Genomic DNA, 20,407 nt, shown 5'->3' with positions numbered 1-20,407 from the left:
AATGATGAATGTTGGATAATCGTCGGTATTAATATTAATATCGTTTTGCGTGCGTTTCTTGCGACGATTGCGCAAGGAATATATTCATAAAATAGCTAATAAAATGTAATGTGATCAGTTGAAATATGTCTCTGGACAAACATTCGATCTGATGATTCACGAACTAATTAATCAGACGTACGGATTTCTCTCAAAGATCTTTTTCTCCTGAAGAGGAGGATAGATATCCTCGAGCGACCTTCGAGGCCTTGTCGAAAAGTATCGAGTATATAAATTTTCCCGAGTGCTTGGACTACTCTCTCGATCTTCGGGCTATCACGCCGGGTAACTGACATTAAGTAATTTGTTATTTCCGTCGACCCGACCTCTCTGGGTAACGAACGCCGGCCGTCGTTTAATAATAGATCGATCAATTCGAGAACCAGCTTCCTTAATGAGTCTTTCGGTTATTAAATGTACTTTCGTCTATCTGTAATCGAGCCCCCACGTGTCACCGCCTGGTCGATTTAGTCGCGATATTATCAGAAAATGGGCCGAAACTCCCTTGCGGGGTTGCTTCCGCAATTATGCCAAAAATAAACTCAATTCCGAGCCCGAAAATTGGGGAGAAAAGCGATTCGCAAAAGTAAATTTGACATAATTATATCATAAAATAGAATATATAAAGAAATTAAGTATATATTGGTATAATTTCTGCAAAAGTGACAGTTGTGTGACATTTATTTTCGCAAAGACCTCAAGAGGAAAATCGTATTTCTTCGCTTTCTTTCCTTATTTATCAACTCGCGTGTTCATCGACTACCTATACTCATTCAAACAGGAATCCTGCAAAATTCGGTTATACCGATTTCAGTGGTTGACTTTAATGCACAAGAACCGGTATCCTATATATCATTGGGTAAACCCTTTCCATATGATCAATGGACGTACAATAATAATAATAATCAGCCGCAGGCGCGCTCTCTTAAGCTGCCGATTAATCATTCCGCGACGATGATTTTAGCGTGATAAGCGCATTTATCCCGAACCCGTTTTGTTTAAACTTATTTACGTTGGGTATATCGCACGATGAAATCGACCGCGTCGACGATTGTTCGAAGAAAGCGTATGTTAATACGTCTGCTGTAACCGTCTGTGGTGTTTTTCAATTGTAATCTGATTAGGAATGATAACGATTCCGACGAGTCGCGGCGAGGTGAACGCGTTTCTGCCGGGGGCATGACGGGCGCGTTTCATCACGTACACGGTGTTCTGTTATCATTCGCGATGTGGCTCTTTTTTCTCTCCTCGCGACAGTTATAACTTATAACGGGTGATGCGTAACGTGACGTGTCCCACTTGCCTTCGCGCAAGTTATGTCCGGTGTGGGATGTTCAATATTCCTCGGCGAAAGCCGCCGCGGCGCGGCGCCCAAGTGAAAAGTCTCTCTCGCGATATTTGTGCGTGTGCGTGCACGTGCGCGTGCACACACAGGTTAGCGACCCATTACAAGGTCGACCACAAATTATGCATTTGTGTAGACTCGTGTCATAACTGCTTACTTTCAGCCTGCTCGCGACGATAACACCGCAAGTTGAACCGCAGTTATTTAAATAATACTTATTATCATTTCGTTTGAATAAGTGTTAGCTGAACAATACTGGTCACCAATACTAAAAGTATCGATGAGATAATTTCCTGGAAATATTCATACCACTAATAAACATTGATAACACGTAGACAATGCATTGATGTGTTAGTAGTGCTTTAATGACTAAACGGTTAATACGTGAAAGTAATGCAACTTACGAAATAAACTCGTTATCGATGAGAAACGATGAGAAACGTTGAGAAACTGTGAGGTTCTCCTGAAAAACAAGTGTTATCTACGCTTCTCTCTGTAAAAATTCTCGCTTATATATATATATATATACATTAAAATTCGCATAGTATTAAATAGTTTCTGCATCGTTGTTCAGATGTTTGGTTTCGCTGATTTTATTGTGAATCCGTCACTACAAGTTCACTTGCAATATCTTGCCTCTTTGCATGCCAAGACGTGTTGTGTAAGAAAGCCGAAATGTGCGTTGCGCGAAGGAGTTTTTACACGTATGCGGAAGAGGTGGGGTGTTGCAGGAGCGATTGCAGGGGCGAATAAAAAATTCACTTATTTGCGTGAAACGAATCTCGCGGCACGGGAGACAAAGAATTCGTTGTTTAAGCTGATTTAATCGGCTTCCATGAGAAGTCCATTGCCATTTCGAATTGCGGACATGTGCGCTAACTCGCGACATGTATGACGAACGAACTGTTTACCCTACTGTTTACTCCGACGCATTTCTTGAAACGATCCTAAATGTGATTGCGTCAGCGATCGATCGATCACCAGAACTTTTCCGACCGGTGCGGAAGCTCGGCTAATAAGTCCGACAGGCGGAATATTTATAACGGATGAGTTGATTTCAATATCGGTAGCGCAAGAAAAAAAAACTGACAACAGGAACTATAAATATTAACAAGCTCGTATCTAGTAAATTGCATTACGCGGTAAAACGTGACTCGAGTCACGTACAGTCACGTTCGCTTATTTTCTAATGATAAATTATTCTATCGGCAATTGTTTGCGTATTAGAACTACTGAAAAAAAGAAGTTAGAAAATACTGGAAAAAAAAACCCGGAAGCGTACGGAATTATCGTAATAGGCAATGGTCTGATCTGTGAAGTTTAAAATCTCGCGTGACAGGGTGCGCAAAAAGTTATTCGCGATTCTTTTTTTTTAACGTAATACGATATCAATTACGCGTTCCTCGACAGCGGGTTCTCGCAACTGCCTGTTCCTGTAACTTAACCGTGCAAATAATAATTTCCATCGGTGATACTGTTTGTTCTACTCGATCGATTAAGGAGCAATCGCACGTTGCGGAGTATAACACGGTCATTAAGCGCGATACTCTGTGTAGCGTGTCCAGTGTACTGAACTGTAATTTATGCCGATATCTATCTAGATGCCCATATCTCTTGCGAGACGTGTACACAAAAGCATGAGGTGATGTATTAATCAGTAGTAGGCAAGACGCGCACCATTCAATGATGCAATGCAAACACCTGATTGCGTGGATCGCTTTCGGATGACCCGGAAACCCACTCCTCCATGTTTGCGCACGTGTAAGCACGTAAACGCGGTTACATAATTAATATCGCGATTAACGTACCGAACGATTAACGCCCTTTGCGCGTACTAATATAATTAACGCTCTTTATCGGCGAAGCGACGATACACGCTGCGAGAAATATATATAGTGTATATTTTGTGCGCTATATGAAGCATCGATTCGTGCCGTTATGTGACGCGTAGGTGAAAACGTGACTTGTGTACTTTCCAACGCCGAAAACTTACCGAGGCCCGAGCGTATAAATAACGGTCTAGGACCAAACAACATGATTGGGCTGGCCAATTATTGGGTAGATACTAAACGTAAAGGCAGATTTTTCTACCTGAAAACTACGGAGAGGTATTCGAAACCCGAATACATTTCTAGGAGGGGCAGGCAAATATAGTGATCGTTCTATACAACGATTTTGAGGAGCGAAATAATGCGTTGTTCTATGAAAATAGTATTTTTAGTAAATTTAGTTTCCTTGGAATTATTTCTTGAACTTTTGACTGTATATTTTAAATTTCGAAATTTTCGTTCGATTGCTATTGCATTTGTCGAGTCCATGTATCTCTAATTTACTATGAGACGCTTTTGTTTACAACAATGTGTTTTGATTGTTACAGACTCATGTCCTGTTGATGGATGCTTTCCTACAGAATAACAGGCTGGATCATGTTTCGAGAGTTATGTCTTCGCACCCATCGTATCTGGAACATTTCCTCCGGACCCAGCATTTCATCCTTCGGGGCGACGGTCCGCTTCCTTATGACTACAGACATCTCATTGCCATTATGGTAAATATCTGTTTTCTTTCTTATTTTCTATAAGAAAATTTAAGTGTAATCCGAGAATTTGTTATACTTCATTAATTGTGTGATTTTTGAACACATTCTTGCGACTTTTATTGCGTTTTCTTTGCGTTATTTAATAACTGGTAAAATTTTACGAAAGGTAACTGAAACAATTAAAAGGTGTGTATTGATATTAACTTTAGAATTTAGTTCGGTTCATTAGAAACTCTGTTTCACATTAATTTGTAGAGTTTAAGACGAGATATGTTTCTTATTTCGTTTTTTTTTCTCCTCTTATTAGAAGTTCTTATTAGAAGCGTTATTTCGTTTTTTTTTCTCTTATTAGAAGTTCTTATTAGAAGCGTTTTTTTGCGTTAAATGCTCAGTTTCATTGAATATAATTTATCATGCGCGTAGAGAATTGTTGCTCACGAAACTAAACACTTCTTCGCCGCGATGATGATGCGTCTTCGTCTTTAAGTTCCCTGATCACCCTCGACGAGCGACAGCGGGTCACCGGGTCAAAGATTATCGCAAACCGAGTAAATGCAGCGCGTGTGCGTTTCGTAATGCCGTACACGTTCTCGTGAAAAGAAATTAGTAAAGATGTGAATAACGTTGACTATTCCTTTATGATCTTTACTCGACGATCTACGCACTCATTTGCTTTACTTCTAGTTATTTATGTATAAAAAAAACATGCAGTTTGTTGTACGTAATTATATAACCTTATCTCTTATCTCTGAACATGCAAGATATATCATAATTAAGACATAAATTTGAATAGATACATTCGGTGGCAAGATAAAAAATGTTTTATTTTTCAATTAGGTACATGTTTTTTAGTTTCTCCGTGAATGATTTAATTCTTAAATAACGGAAAAGCTTATTTAAATTGTGTGCGTATGAGCATTTTGTAGATATATTTTGTAGACTATAAATAACACGTAGGAGAGAATGTCCAATCGAAGGTTCCATTCGCATGCAAAAATCGAACAAGCCATATTTTTAAGTAAATGAGTCATTTATCATTCAATGTTCAGAATACAGATTCGTGCGAGAAACAGGCTTGTCTAGATAACACTGCGCAAAGATAGGCGGAAAGATAAAATTGATTTGCCAGTTTTACATTCGCATCATATGAACGAATTCACGTTATTACGAAAGTAAAATGCATCTTTGAGATCGCAAGATTTTTATGGATCCTTAAAAACGTCGAATATTTCACGGAGAGTTCCAAAATATTTTCTTTTTTTCTCGCGATATTCGAGACCCGCGATATCGCAAACTTGTTTATTTTCCATAAGTCAGCCGTCACTTGAATTCGAAGCGAGTTTATTAAGTACTTTGTTTTGTTTAGCTCCCGTTTTCATTCCTTGCAAAATTAAGACGGCTTGTCGGAGAAACCCGTTTCGCGAGTTAAGATCTTACTTCTTCTCTGAAGGCTAACTCTCGGATTAGCTAATGCATAGTTGGTGATTGAATGTATATTTCCGTAAATGTGTATCTGAGGTATAAAACTACCAGTGAGAGAAACTACGGTGTGTTGTTAAATAAGTATACGCGATATATATATATATATATATATATATATATATATATATATATATATATATATATAGGCGAGAACAGGTATGCAGATTCTGCAAACTGGTTTATTCTGAATTGTCGAGTTAACGGCTGTTTGACGAGCATTCGCGGCCGCCGCCGACTTTGTTTATTGCAAAATCTCGGACTGTGCAGACTGTAAAAGTGCATATCTCCACAGGATACAATATCGAGGTTACAGCTTCCGCCTTTAAATGATACGCAGTCGCGATCGGATGTCGTTGTGAGCCATTGCGAGCTTAATCTTATACTCAAATGATAATTTGAACAATTCGCGCATTACGACAGATTTTCTTTATTACTTCCTTGAAACTCGAGTCGAGACCTTTACGTTATTCAAATGTTTAATAATAATTATTAATGTCGCTGTATTCGAGCGGGCTAAATTTATTCGATTTACATTTAGCTGTTTCGCACCTTTCGCGCTTCCTTTATGCAATCTCGGAACTCGATCTTTGAGTAATCTCGGTTTGATAACGGGAATCACACATCAGTAGACCGCGACCGGCGTGATAGACAAAATATCACAACGTGTACGATCGATCGAGAAATATTTTATCTCGAAGAGCGGCGAAGTGCGGACAAGGACGAAGTAAATTGTTAGACGAGGATGAGTGTGATAAAATGATAAGGTATTTGAAAAACAGCTTTTCTACTGATAAACATTGTGTTCGGTGTGCATGAACTCGCTACCTCGGGATGCGATTTGCGATCACCTCGGATCGTTCCTCGTCGAAAATTGACACTGGAAATCGCATCTTTGCAAATTTATTAGTAAAATTAAACGAGAAATTACTATTTAAAAAATATACTGTCAAGATCTTTCATTTGAAAACAGAGATAATAATGAAATGCAGTTCAGTCTTCTTTTATTCATTTATTCTAGTACTATATTATATATATGTATACTTCATTAATCATTGCCTGAATAAAATATTGGACAACTCATATGCAGAATAAATTAGAGGAAATATAGAAGAGATCTATCTTTGAAGATAAATATCATTGCTATCGCGAATCGAATTGCCTCGCATTCACGTTCATATGTTCTATCTAATGCAGGCATAAAATTCTTGCTATATTTAACGTTTGATAACATTGATTATTATATATGTATATCAATGTTTTTTTTTATAGCTGTCTTTCAAAGACGATCGATGCATAGCACAGAGAAACGATAACTTATATATTACGTAGAACGGCATTACGGAATTGCATTAATATAGAATTACGATGAACGCTTTGGTAACTTTATGCAAACGGTATATTATTTGCGATTCGGAAAAAGAACAAAATGTTTTTCGCAAAAGAGTTTTGTTTTACAATTGTTGTACAGATAATATTCGAATATCGATATCGCAATATCGGACTGTCTGAGATATTGTAAACGTGTGTTTTCTGCCGATTGTCGTTCGCACATATTGTTATTCTCGTCGCCGCGATAATGCACTACTTTCAATATTTTATCATCTTCCGAATACTCGCGCGATAATTCTCGATGGTGAAAAACAGAGATCGGTATCACTGGGTAAATTTCTTTCACGCCGAGCACGATAATTATGACTCGTTAATCTACAATCGTCGCGTGAAACGATAAGTAATGCAAATTTTCGTAATTAATGAACTTAGCGTGAGTCTGATCGATGCTGACTGATTATGCGATAAGAGATGCTGACTTCTCGATTTTTTTCGATTTAATTGACGAACGCGTGAAATTATTAATGAGGAAACCACGCCGTCGAAGTGTTTGTGTTTCTCGGGAAGATCCGCTAGATTCTTGAGGGAGACGAAAATGTATTTGCGAACTCTCCTCTTATATATCGTGACTCTTGAATTGATCGATTTACCGTTCTCACGGCAAACACATGTCCTGTTGCGTATCTCATCGCACTCCGTTCTCTCTCTCTCTCTCTCTCTCTCTCTCTCTCTCTCTCTCTCTCTCTCCCCCTTTCTCTCTCTCCTCCCCCCTTTTCACCGTCATTTTTCTTCTTCATTCCGCTTTTTTTTCACTTGCGCTCGCACTACCACCCCTTTGCCGTGGTATTACCATGTCCTGTCACGATGATCGATCGACTCTGTCAGGATCGTGCTGCATCCGTCGCCCACGCGAGATTCCCCGGTTGGCGAAATGACGAGTCAGGGGGTGCTAAACCGACGTGTTTCATGCCCGCGGGGCTTTGCAAAGTTAGTCACGCGGGAATAAATAGATCGCCACCGAGTTCACGTCAGGGAAATTTAAATCTTAAATAATAGCGCTTATATACCTGTATTAAATCTTCAAAAAAGAAAAAAAAAGATTTCCCATTTTTATGGAGCAATATTTACCGCGCCATTGGGTTTAATCTTCCGTTATTAACGTTCTATTTCTCGCAGTACGTTGTAACGAGATACCATTAGTGCAGTATTTAAAACGTTAAATATCGAACTCTTCCATGTATATTTTCAATGACACATCTTCTAACGTCATCATTGATATTGATGGTTTTATTATTGCCTTCATCACGCATGGGAACAATTTTCTGGTGAAAATTCCCTCGCTACAATAAGACCGATAAACGTGAAAACCTACGGGGAGAGGCTCATGGGATTATTCATCGCGGGGGATGTGCAGGATTGAGCGTAGTGCATATATCCTTGAAACGGATGTTGCTGTTCGTCACGTGCTGGAAATGATCGTGCGCGTGATAACGCGCGATATTGGCGGTCGCGACCTCGTGCAATTTTGCGCTCCGATGCATCATCACGTCGCCGTCAATTCGCCTATCGCCGGGCGAAATTTGTTATTGAAAAACGGGCATACGGCATACGGCCCCTTCTGCCCTCCTGCACCCCACAGAAATCGAGCCAATAACTCCGACGCTCGTTCTCGAAAATTTTGTGGAACGGGGAAAGCCACACCGTTTATCACGCCGCGATGCGCGATATCGCATGCACACACGCGCGGAAATACACGTGCATCGACGGCAATAATGCACGCGCGACGCCATCCGGCCCTCAATACGCGAATAGAAATTCCTCGTGAGGCAAAATTGCTTTCGGTCGACTCGCGCTGCTCGATCGTTTTTTATATTTCGCCCTTATTTCCCCGCGGATAGTATCTTATCGATAGGCATTATCTGATTCTGCAGACCTGTGTGTATCTGCTTACTGTGATGTAGGGCCTGAGGTGAGCGCAATAATCGAGATTACTAGGTCCGTACCGTTGAAGCTTAACGGCCATAAATTAGTTGATTTATTATGTAGCGCGGGGTGTGCATTGGTTCGACTATAATTATATTACATCATTACACGACGCACTTGAAACATCTGAAACGCGTTTCATTCGAAACGTTTCTATCGCGCATATAGATCTTGTCTCTTCAAACATGTATTTAAATTGCATTTTATCAATCAATTAGCAAAATGCGAACAGTTTATAGCCCTTTTTAGAAGACCGTTGAAAAGTTGTGCGATCACTTTTAACGATATACGATTAATGGATAATAATCTCGAAGTGTGTAGGAGAGACGATTACGTTAGAAATGTTTTCTGAGGGTGGCATTGAGTGTTGCGCATGATACGAGAGAGTTAAATTGACGAGAACAGGTTTGAAGATCTATCTTAATGTAATTTCAGGCTGCGGGTAGGCACCAGTGTAGCTACCTTATAAACCTGCAGAAGGGAGAGTTCGTTATTCAGGGCGGTGACCCCTCGTGGCTCCAAGGCTTGAGATCGATGCCGGGGAAGCTGCAGGATCTCTATGAGATCAACAAGATCCTAGCCCATAGACCGTGGCTTCTGAATAAGTCGCACATAGAGGTAAGCGGTGAGGATATTCGAGATTCGCGCATAGAATCGCGCGCGAATGTTCGAGGACGTTCGTGATGTAATACTCTTGTATTTGCTATTTTCAGAAATTGACTAAAGGCGACGATAATTGGTCCTTAGCGGAAGTCGTTCACGCGATAGTCCTATTAGCTCACTTCCACTCGTTATCGTCTTTCGTATTTTCTTGCGGAATTAACGAGGAATTGGATAACGTAACTGGCCATCATTACAAGGAGAATAAGGACAATAGTAGTAACATACCGCCTGCCAAAGATAAGCTCGCGAGCAGCCCTAAAAAGATCCCCAACGGAGACGGCAAGACTGGTATGTGATACTTACTATAAATAACATGTCACTCGTATATAATACGATTAAATTACTTATACAAAACTATCCATACACGTTTGTTTTTCTACGTACGTTTATAATGTTGACTAAAAAATTTATATAACACTTCAGATTGAGAAATTATCATGATTTACAGAAAATAACATACCGTCGTCGCCGTCGTCGCCGAGCATAGTCGGCGAGCAGGAGGTTGGAGTGGAGACCCTGATGGAACGTATGAAGCGTCTCTCGGAAAAGTCCGAGTCCTATCAGATCACGCAGGAGGAGCTCTCCAAGAGATTCGAGACTGTCGAGACGCAGTCGGCCGAGCTGGCAGCGGCGCCGCAGAGGAGCAGCTCGGTTCTGGACTCCGATATCGGTCTATTCATCGAGGATCCCACTTTCATCTACCAGGATTTCGCCAAGGTGAGCCGCTCCGCCGTCGGATTTTACCGCGTTCGTAACTGCGAAACACAGTTAGCCCGATAGACTGCCGTGATGTATCTTAATTGGGCTCATCCATTTATGTTGATAAACTCCGCGGCCCTCATGTTATTCAACAACGCGGCGATGATTCCTCGTGCACGTCCGCTGTTTTTGTACGCCTAGTTAAGTAGCACGTAATGGATTAGAGCCGAAAGACGATATTTCAAGGTAGTGTGTGGCTCATCCATGAATATTTAAGCCGGCTGCCTGCCTGCGCTCCGCGCGTCGTGTCGGCTTACGGCTCCGCTCGCGTAACTGCTGTATGAATATTTACTGCGCGACGACATTGTGTATTGGCTGACTTAAGATAGGCTACGAAGGCGGGGCACCAGCGCTTACGCCACGCGTTAACGCGCGAGATAATAAAAAAAAGTCGCTTCGCCGCGTTGGTTGCTACCCGCAGTATATATTTTCTTCATTTCTCAACATAATTTTTTTACGTCTTTCGCGATACTTTTTTATGGATGCAACTTTTCTCGTCTCTTGGCGCACCTCATTCTTTTCTTACTAACTCGATTCTTTCGTGTTTCTAGCGCGGTCAGCTGAACGACATACCGACCTTCCGCGTTCAGGACTATTCCTGGGACGATCACGGTTATTCCTTGGTGAATCGTCTGTACAATGACGTCGGTAATCTTCTCGACGACAAATTCAAGACCGCGTACAATCTGACGTATTACACCATGGGCACGCACAGCAAGGTCGATACGTCGCGCTTCAGACGTGCGATCTGGAACTACATACAATGCATGTTCGGCATCAGGCACGACGATTATGATTACAACGAGGTTAATCAATTGCTCGAGCGTAGCCTCAAAACCTTCATCAAGAGCGCCGTTTGCTATCCGGAGCGCGTCACAAAGAGGGATTATGATCGCGTCATGAGGGAGTTCAAACACAGTGAAAAGGTAGGCAGAAATATCTTCTAAATTGATCCGACTTAATTGAAATAATTTTATTAAGAAATAAAACGGAATACGTTTTTATAGTACAAATATCTTTAAAAAGAAACCGATTTTAATCAAAATGCATACGATTAAACCATAATGCAATAAGGTTTTATTTCCTACTTTAAACGAATCTTGAAAATGAACGATTTATGTAAATAAGCTTACAAGTTAAACGTGTTAAATATAAAATACTTGGCACTGTTCGGCTGAAAATAATTGCTGCCGGTCTTGCGATAGAAAGTTGAGATTAGCTCGCACGAAACGCATTATGCATTTGGAATTAGCCATTTAACGTCTGTTATAAGACTTTTATCGTGATGAAACAAGAAACATAAAAATTTATTCTCGCATAAACAGCGGCGAAGAAACGAGATTGTTGGACGTTGTTAAATATCACCCCTTCCTTTTGTTTTCCAGGTCCATGTGAACCTGATGATTTTAGAGGCTCGCATGCAAGCAGAACTGCTGTATGCCCTTCGTGCCGTGATGCGGTATATGACCTAAAGCGAAGTTCCGCGTCGCTCCCTCGTTTGTCTGCTGTCTGTCAGTCTGCAGTTTGTCGATTTGTTTTCTCGCGCCAGGCTCCATGCCGTAGACTCGCAGACTTAACTGCGCACGGCATGGAAGGAACATGCGAGCGCGATATCATCGAGTCTTATACAGAACATCGCACACGCTATCATAAGGCCGCTTCATCGTCGACTTCATCGTGAATCGCGGCAATAGCGAGCAATTGCAGTTCTTCAACGAGTTCTGAAAAAAAGGCGATAACGAAAGGAAAAGAAAAGGAAGATGCTGATTGTGGATGGAGAAAAACAGAAGATCGTAATATTTGGCCATTCAGCTGCGCTCTCGGCGTGATTCTTCGTCCGATGGCGCTTCAATGACGAGACCAACGCGTCCTTGTTCCTCGAGCGGCTTACGAACACATCGATTGCACGTTCCAATTTCGTCTATTCGCGTAATAAAGTATAGCTCACGGCGAATGGAGCGTTTCTCCATGCGTGTTCGGGAGAGGATCGTGAAGAGGAGATCGTAAAAACAAGAGGATGAGATGGTGCGAACAGACAGGAAGACATGACAAGGAGAGGAAAGATTTATAATTTGTTTTGTACATAGATACTTGTATTTTTCTACGTTCGACATCGTAGCAGACTGTTATTTGTGCGTTTCGTTTACGTTTCAGATCTGTTAAAAAAAAAAGTTTGCTCTCGCCTGTTAGAAGCTTTCGAGTCGCGCTTTTAACTTCACACACACACACATATACATACACACACACGTACATACACCCTTCTTATTGCGTCTGCAATTTCGACCTTATGCGCGATTCGCCGAAGAAAACACACATCACCGCAATGCGCACTCATATATCAAGCAAGAGAAAAAATTCGTAGCTCCGCGCGAACATTTCGTTTCTCCTTTTGTGCCGGATGGCTTGTTGAGAAGTGGAAAACTAATCATAAGGCTAAATTAAGAAATCTATTAACTCTAATTCCGTCACCGCGATCTTTATCCGGATCATTGGGGATCTCGAATCCGATTTGGCTCGACTTCTCCGAATTTTAACTTGTGGCGCACGCCGCCTCCGGTGATATCGGAACGTCGGATTCTCGCGTACGACGCGACGCGCGAACGTCGGGCCAAGAGATCGTCTTTCGCGCTCTGTATATACATATATATGTGTAACGCGTTTTATCTTCATTTTATTTCGACGATCCCTATCCCGCAAGAAAACTGTGGAAGCTAACATAAAATTGTACCTACTTACCATTCATCATACGCGTGTGTCGAGCAAACCTTAGATTGTAGGACGATCCCGCGGCCGCGTGCACGCGCGTGCGGTAGGTCACGGATACGTTACGGCGCGTGCACGCGGTCGCGGAGAGAAGCAATGCCTATCGGCTGTGTTTATTTACCGAGGGATAATGCGTTGCTGTCGTTTTAGCCGAACGCGAGAAGCGTCGCAAACTCACTTTAATCCGTGCACCATCTATAAGCCTAGGCTGCTTTTCCATCTTGAGATTAGCAATGAGAAGTCGCGTTTGCGTCGTGTTTTACGACGAGAGGGAAATTCGTTTGGCGTCTCGAAAGAAAGATCATTGTATCCGCTCTTGTACGACGGCTTACGCTTGAAAAAGGAAGAAATAAGTGTAACTTGGAGAAAAGCGATTCGGGATTATTAGTTCTGCGTACGCCACCGTAAGAATTGACCGATTTCACCGAGAACACCAATTTCTCGACGCCCGATATTACGCGCGCGCGCGAGGGCGTTTATCAACGAATTTCAATGCCTTCGGCGTAGCGTTTTAATAAAACACTATATAGAAAGGGAGGAAAAAGAAAAAGAGAGGGAGAGAAAGAAAAATAGAAAAAGAGAGAGAAAGCTTGATAAAGCGATAGGAGAATCGCGACCCATGGCTGACGGAGCCCTGTCCCTTTCTCGACGATTGATTGCGATCGTGCGGGGACGCCGTTCGTTCGGTGTCAAAGTGTTGTGTGCGAGGAGGATCGAGGAGAGGCTGTTTAAACAAATCAAATTCTTATAATAGATTGTTAAGGTATACAGACACGCAACACACACACACGTATGCATACACACACGTACATACATATACACGCGAAAAGAACGTGGCACAAAACTATTACACGCGAAATATACGTGTTCTGTGATCGCATATATCTATATATATGTATACACACATACACATAAAAAGCGAATATATATATATATGTATATATATATAGATACATATATACGCATATTTACGATTAACTCGGCGAAAGAAAGGGAGGAAGAGCGAGAGGGAGAGAGTGTGCGCGTGGCGAGTGCGTATGAAGTGCGCACGTAACTGGAAGTTTGATGATTCTACCTGTAACGTTTGTAATTAGGGTGTCTCTTTATTATATAACTGTACACACACGTGTGCGTGCGTGTATGCGGGCGCGCCTCGAATAATCGATTTATTTGCATGCGCGTTCAAGGACGTGATAATCAGTACTTTGGAACGTAAACTTGTTTTCCGTGAACGACCCTTTGATCTCGATTCAGCGAACGATCGACTATAAGTGATGCACAGTGAGTAAAAGATTCGCGCCAGAAAAATTGAAATTGGTGGCAATTTCGATAAATTATGATAATTTGAGTCTTGAGGATTTAAAAAAAAAATTTTTATTTAACATATATGTAAATATGGAATATGTTCAATATTATATGTATATATACCCACATATACATACACATAAAATTTTTATTTAATATATAACAATATAAAGTCTCTTTTGTATGAGAAATGTTAGAATTCCATCGTGATCCTATAAACGCGCCGGTTTAAAATCTTATGGAAATTTTTGTAATCTATACTTCTAGGGTTTAATTAATCACCGCGAATAAATGTAGAGATAATTCTTATCTCTGCATTTACCGAGATTACACTGATTCCGATTTCTGGCTATGCTCATCTAGTCTACTGATAAGCGACGTTGAATAACGTTTGTCACTCCAGTGATTGATTTGTCCCGGTGAATGAAGCGAAGTTGTCCCAAAGTACGATTCCGCGCACGTAAACGCATACGCGCATGCAAGAGAGCACGCATGGATCGTCCGAATGATAATGGAACCAAATGGATAGTAACAGCGAGACCTTCCGACCAACAGAGCGACGCGTTTCCTTTTTTCCTTAGGCGACGTCTCTCCACATATCACACCAAGAGTTTAAAATAGAAAAAAAAGAAACGTTTTTGCGTCGCTTACAGTTTATCTCGCCGGAATGATAGTCGAGTCGGCAGAACCAATAACTTTTTAACGATCAAACTTTTTCTCTCTTGGCTTTGTGTATCTTGCCGTTATTTGCGAGTGGTAATAGAAGAAGGGGTGGCGAAGAAATTTTGCCGACGCGACGAATGCTCGCTAATGACAGTATTTTCAGTTCTCTTTCTCTCTCTCTCTCTCTCTCTCTTCTTTTTTTAAAAATTATTTCATTTTAGGCTTTACTTTGTAACTCTTTTTAGCTTTCTCTCTCTTTCATTTTCTATTTATCTATCTATTTATCTCTTTTATTCTCTTAATAATTTATACGAGCTTGCTCGCTATCGATAAGCCTAGAGAACTCTGGACAGTGTCTCTTATTTTTTCGCAGGGATGCATATGTCGTTGTTGAATCGTCAGAGATCAAATTGACTATTACATTTGTGGTATCATTTTTTTTTATTAGACTCGCGACGCGAGAGCCCGTACAGTTGAAACCAAAGAAATATGCAAGAAGTACCATTGTGATCATCCCGAATTTTAGTAATATATTATCTAAGATGTTAACAGGATCAGAAAAAAACGTATTCTACTCTGCACTAATTGCAAATGTTCGAAATTTTTTTTTTTACTCGCGGATGTTTTATGATATTTGATCGCCTTATATGTCCGAATATCTACGGAAAACCAAATTTCTCGCGCGTTTAGTTTGTAAGTCTCATGATTTCCGGCATTCATAATGATTTTACGTAATTTATTTTTTTATTTCGCGTTAAGCGAGAACCTTGATATAGATTTCGATGCGTATGTATATATTTTCGGCGCGTTATGCAATCACCAATGAGTGAATGTCCATTAATTACCGTAATACGCGTTTTAGAATAATTACATCGCGATGCTCTCAAGAACGAGTACACAACATCTTCGCCGAAGATCTCATCGGCACATCGAGAGCTATGTTAAATTTTCGGATTTTATATAAAACTAATAACAATGTGTTTTTAATACATTTGAAGAAAATTACGTAAGAAGAAATTAGATTTTACTTAAGATTTTATCTATTTAACATGATCCGAAAGGAGCTATGTACTAGAAAATCGTAGTCCTACTTTCCTTCTGTTCTTTTTTTCCTTTATATTTTCCCCTTTTTGTCTCTTTTAAAAATTTCTGTTCTGCAGCTTTTTTATTCTCGTTTCTTCATTATTTATTTGACACTATCTACCACCTATTTTTTTTTAATAACATGGCAATCTTAAGCTTTTATTCTATCTTCAACTATCTCTTTGCTCTCGTTTCTCGCTCAAAAGTTTCGTCATCGTTCGCATTGTTTATTTTACGATCAGCGAAAGAGTATCATGATAAATTAATCGATGTAAGCGAGAGTAACAAATTGCAGCATGTCCGCGATAATCGTATGCGTGGATTGATCTCATAATATATTAATCGCGAGAAAGAGAGAGAGAAAGAGAGTGAGAAGGGAAGGTAAAGAAAGAAAGGAGAAATACGCGCGAGGCTTATAGAGAAACTCGTCGTTGTAACGAGAAGGATGTTGTGAACGACTACAGACGACATTCTGCTCCATATCTTTCGTCTTTGTTCTTTTCTCTTGAAAATTGAGAAACGCGAGAGGTTCTTGTCGAATCTGCACGCGAATGCCGCTGCAGTACATCAGAGCGAATTATAATTTTACGATAATTCTAAGAGGCACGGTATAGAGAGAGAGAGAGAAAGAGAGAGAATGGGAAAAAAAACAGGTAGAGTGAAAAAGGAGGTACGGAAAAAGTCGAGATTTTTACACAGTAACGATTAAGTAGGTAAAAGCAGAGTGTGATCGGACAAGCCAAAAAGTGGGACATCTCTGAGATGAGAGATCTTTGACTTTCACATAGCGAAGGCTATTACTTGCAAACATCCATCATATTCCTCAAAGATGTCTTTATCACGGGATCATTTGTGCTCCATGTCCGATCGTGCTTTACTTTTCGCCTGACTTTTATTCATTACTGTTTCTCTCTTGAACTCGCGTGGCAGGGCGAGTCGGGATTTCGAGTCGAGTTGATGCCTCGGTTAAGTGTATAGTGAGAATCCTGGAGGTGGACGAACACAGAGAAAGAGAGAAATTGAAAAAAAAAAAAAAATGTGCAAGCGGTGAAGTAAAATAAGGCGTCTTAAGAAAAATAAAAAGAAGGAGCACATATGTGTATATGTATATGTATATACATGTATATACATATATATACATGTATATACATATATATACATACATACATACATATATATATATATATATATATATATATATATATATATATATATATATATGTGCGTGTGTGTTGAATCGGCTCTAAACTCGTCCAATTGTCTCGAATGAGTTCAAGTTCCCAGAGAGTGAGAGAGAGTGTATGAGAGAGAGAGAAAGAGATAAAGGGAGAAAGAAGAAGAAGAAGAGAGAGAGAGAGAGAGAGAGAGAGAGAGAGAGAGAGAGAGAGAGAGAGAGAGAGAGAGAGAGAGAGAGAGAGAGAGAGCGAAGTGCACAAGCTGTGCATAGCCGAGAGAATGGTCCACCTCCGAAAGTCACAAAAGCATATTAAAATAGTACATGCCACCGTATCGGGAATGATTGTGTGATAATTACAAGTGATTTGACTAGGCCCCCTCCTCCCCTTTTGAACGATCAAGCAGATTATTATCATTGAAGATGTTTTTTTCGATTGCACATCAATACCTCGGTGACCAGATCTAAAACGCTGGAAAGATAAGAAGGACACTTTTTATCATTCCACGCTCTACATTCAAATCCCGAACTGTCAAGACGCGGCTAAAAAAAACATCCTTTGTAATAGTAATTCATCGCTTTCACCGACGAGGAAGAGATTCTGGGAGAGTTGAGTTAGAAGGAATTCCTTGCTCGCGAAGCTCGCTATAACATCTCGGTCATGTTGATTCGATTAAGCATCGCGGTCGTAGCCTAATCTTATCATGGGCCGACGCGAGCTCGCGATCTTTCGACGAGGTTTATTTAGAAATTCTGTTTTGCGTAGTCTCCGACGATAAGCGAGTTGTCGGTTCCGTCGTGTATCGTTTACGTATTAAGACTCGAACGATCGCCGCCGTACGTGCGGCCGGGGGAGGGGGTCGTATATGATGTGATTTCTTTTATATCATAACAAATAATGAACACTAAGAAATATTATAGTTTCATATAAGTGAGATATGTTATTTGTCATTTATTTTATCCCTTAATAAATGATGTTATATAAAAAAAATAGGCACAGCTGAGACGTTCCCTTATTCTCCATCTTGCCTTATCTAAAAGCGATTCGTCACTGAAACGCGCTAATTCTTCAGTGACATCGAAAGATCGACGATTCCTGCAACATCGATTAGCTGACTGATTTTAATCTTGGTTCAGTTCAATCTTAAATTGAACTAAAATTTAATTTCAAAGATCAAAATGAAATTCGTCGTAGTACTCTTTTTTTAGCTACCTTCAGCTATTTCTTAAAATTAACAATTATAGTTTGAAGAGGATTAAGAAGAAGACAATAATCGTCCTCTCATCGTACATTTATTCGCCGGCTATCAGCATATTACAGCACACGTTACATGACACCAAACGTCTAAAGTTGTACTCGATTAGCACTAACGGTTACTCACTCTCAGCCACATTTTGCATAAAATAGTCCCATTACGAATCTCACTACTGCTTTCTTCGCGGCAATATTTACAGAATACTTTGCGTGTATAATTACACCATAGACAGCCTCTCGTAAAAAGAGAACGCATTTACAGAGCGTGTCTAAACATTGTTCTGTGCATGGATCGAACGTTAGATTTCGTGCGAGAGTAGCGTGAACGTGCTGGAAGAGATATCGTTAGAGATATCGGTGATCGCCATCGTAGATATATCTGGATGGTTTGGTTCTACGGGCGTAGGACGGAAGGGTTGTTCATCGTCTGTCGTTAGATTCAGCATCTGCATATTACTCTCTCGATCAAACTGATGTCGATTAAATTAAAATTGGGACGTAAGGATGCCATGGACTTCTGTTTCGCAATGATGGCTTCGCGACAATTGAAGACTCGGCATGGAAAGAAATCCTATCGGCTAAAAATAAAAGATCTCAGAGCTATTTTACCGGATAAGTTTTACTTATTTCGAGAAGAGCAAAGGAGAAGAGGAATATGAAAAAAAATATTCCTCTTCATTTTGCATATCATATAAATTGCACTTATATGCTTGTGCAAGATCTCGGTATAATAACTTTTCAATAAAAATATAATTTTAGGGATAAAAAATTTACGGTCCATTTGCGTAAAGCATTCATTTGTTGCGTTGAAATCGTGAATGTCGCTGTGAAATAGCATCGACTTTTTTTAGGTACTTTTAAAAGGTCGATTTTGATAACTTCGATCTTGCTCGCATCATATCGAAGAAAATTTCCTTCCGCGAGGCTTCCAAGAATTAATATGCATGCGAGCTGGTCGTAACTTTTTAATTTAAGATTTTTCTCCGGTATCCTGATAGTATTAAATCACGTTACCTCAACGTATTTGAATACTTTCTAAAGTGGTGAATAAAGCGGCGAACGCTTTGCCTCAGAACGATTACACTGTCCCGCGGATTGATTAATCGTACAAAACTCGCGGCTACGAGAAAAACCACTTTAGAACCACCGTTATACCGTTTTATCAATTAAGTTCGGTATATAGCGTCGATCTCTCGACGGATTTATCAAATGTGCGGAAAAGCGGCGCACACGTTGCTTTACAGACTTACGTTTAAGATCTTTCTTCGTAATCGCGCCAACGACGAATATTTTGTCAATATTGTGCAAACAATGTCTATTGGGTGAACTCCGACACTATCGACGGAAATCAACAAATCGATCGCAATTGCTTTTCGCGAGACGCGAGACGCTTTGTACTTGTTCCTGATTACGATTACAATGTTTCCAACGGTATTGGTCTTGCTAATAATTCTAATTGCCGTCATAGTCGTGCGGCGGTGCGTGATGATGCATGTGGATGTGTGGAGGCAGTTCGACTACGGGTACGGCCAGGCTGCTTCTCTGTAATACACAGTCACAATTATATAACGATTAAGTAATAATTACGTGGGTGTAACATCATAGCAGACGCACAGATAACATGCCTGTGATGCGAAATTTACGGAAATCGAAATATATTTCAGATAATAGGAAACCGGGAATTTTGTACGCAATTTTACTAATGCCTTGAATCTTAAATATCGCGTTTTATAAGTTACTTTATTTTATTATTTAATACGATTAAATTTTTTTGCATATTCCATCTCCATTAATTTATCTATCGGCGATTTGTGGAATTTTTACGATTTCTCGGTTTATGTAACTTCGGCAGCTAATAGAATTAATTGCTTAAAGCGCTACAGTTAAGATTCAATTGGATTCCATTGGACCCTTTAATCTCTTCAGTAAAATCTTTATCTTGCAGTACCGAATTAATCGCAAGAAGGAATGAAGAGATAATAAATTTCGTACCCATCCCTGACAGGAAATAAATCCGCTTACCGG

At 40.2% G+C, this 20,407-nt stretch overlaps 2 protein-coding genes across 9 annotated transcripts in view; one reads left to right on the top strand and one right to left on the bottom strand.

The window, feature by feature from the left end:
• Sesn (Sestrin) overlaps window positions 1-17,381 on the top strand; it is a 168,394-nt gene extending 151,013 nt beyond the window's left edge. For 3 of the 4 annotated variants that reach the window (XM_071790346.1, XM_071790347.1, XM_071790348.1), the window contains 6 exons: window positions 3,762-3,932; window positions 9,153-9,335; window positions 9,431-9,668; window positions 9,829-10,097; window positions 10,691-11,065; window positions 11,525-17,381. In XM_071790346.1, coding sequence (XP_071646447.1) covers window positions 3,762-3,932; window positions 9,153-9,335; window positions 9,431-9,668; window positions 9,829-10,097; window positions 10,691-11,065; window positions 11,525-11,611 — 1,323 coding nt within the window. In that variant the 3' untranslated portion in view covers window positions 11,612-17,381. Of the gene's footprint in view, window positions 1-3,430; window positions 3,456-3,761; window positions 3,933-9,152; window positions 9,336-9,430; window positions 9,669-9,828; window positions 10,098-10,690; window positions 11,066-11,524 lie in introns of those variants that run through there. The other variant, XM_071790349.1, reaches the window with a different exon arrangement.
• LOC139820212 (glutamate receptor ionotropic, kainate 2) overlaps window positions 17,298-20,407 on the bottom strand; it is a 407,847-nt gene continuing 404,737 nt past the window's right edge. For all 5 annotated transcript variants that reach the window (XM_071790339.1, XM_071790343.1, XM_071790345.1 and 2 more), the window contains one exon: window positions 17,298-19,924. In XM_071790339.1, coding sequence (XP_071646440.1) covers window positions 19,835-19,924 — 90 coding nt within the window. In that variant the 3' untranslated portion in view covers window positions 17,298-19,834. The remainder of the gene's footprint in view (window positions 19,925-20,407) is intronic.

Source organism: Temnothorax longispinosus, chromosome 10 (genome assembly GCF_030848805.1).
Source record: "Temnothorax longispinosus isolate EJ_2023e chromosome 10, Tlon_JGU_v1, whole genome shotgun sequence".
Lineage (NCBI taxonomy): Eukaryota > Metazoa > Arthropoda > Insecta > Hymenoptera > Formicidae > Temnothorax > Temnothorax longispinosus.
This window is presented reverse-complemented; position numbering and strand designations above follow the sequence as displayed.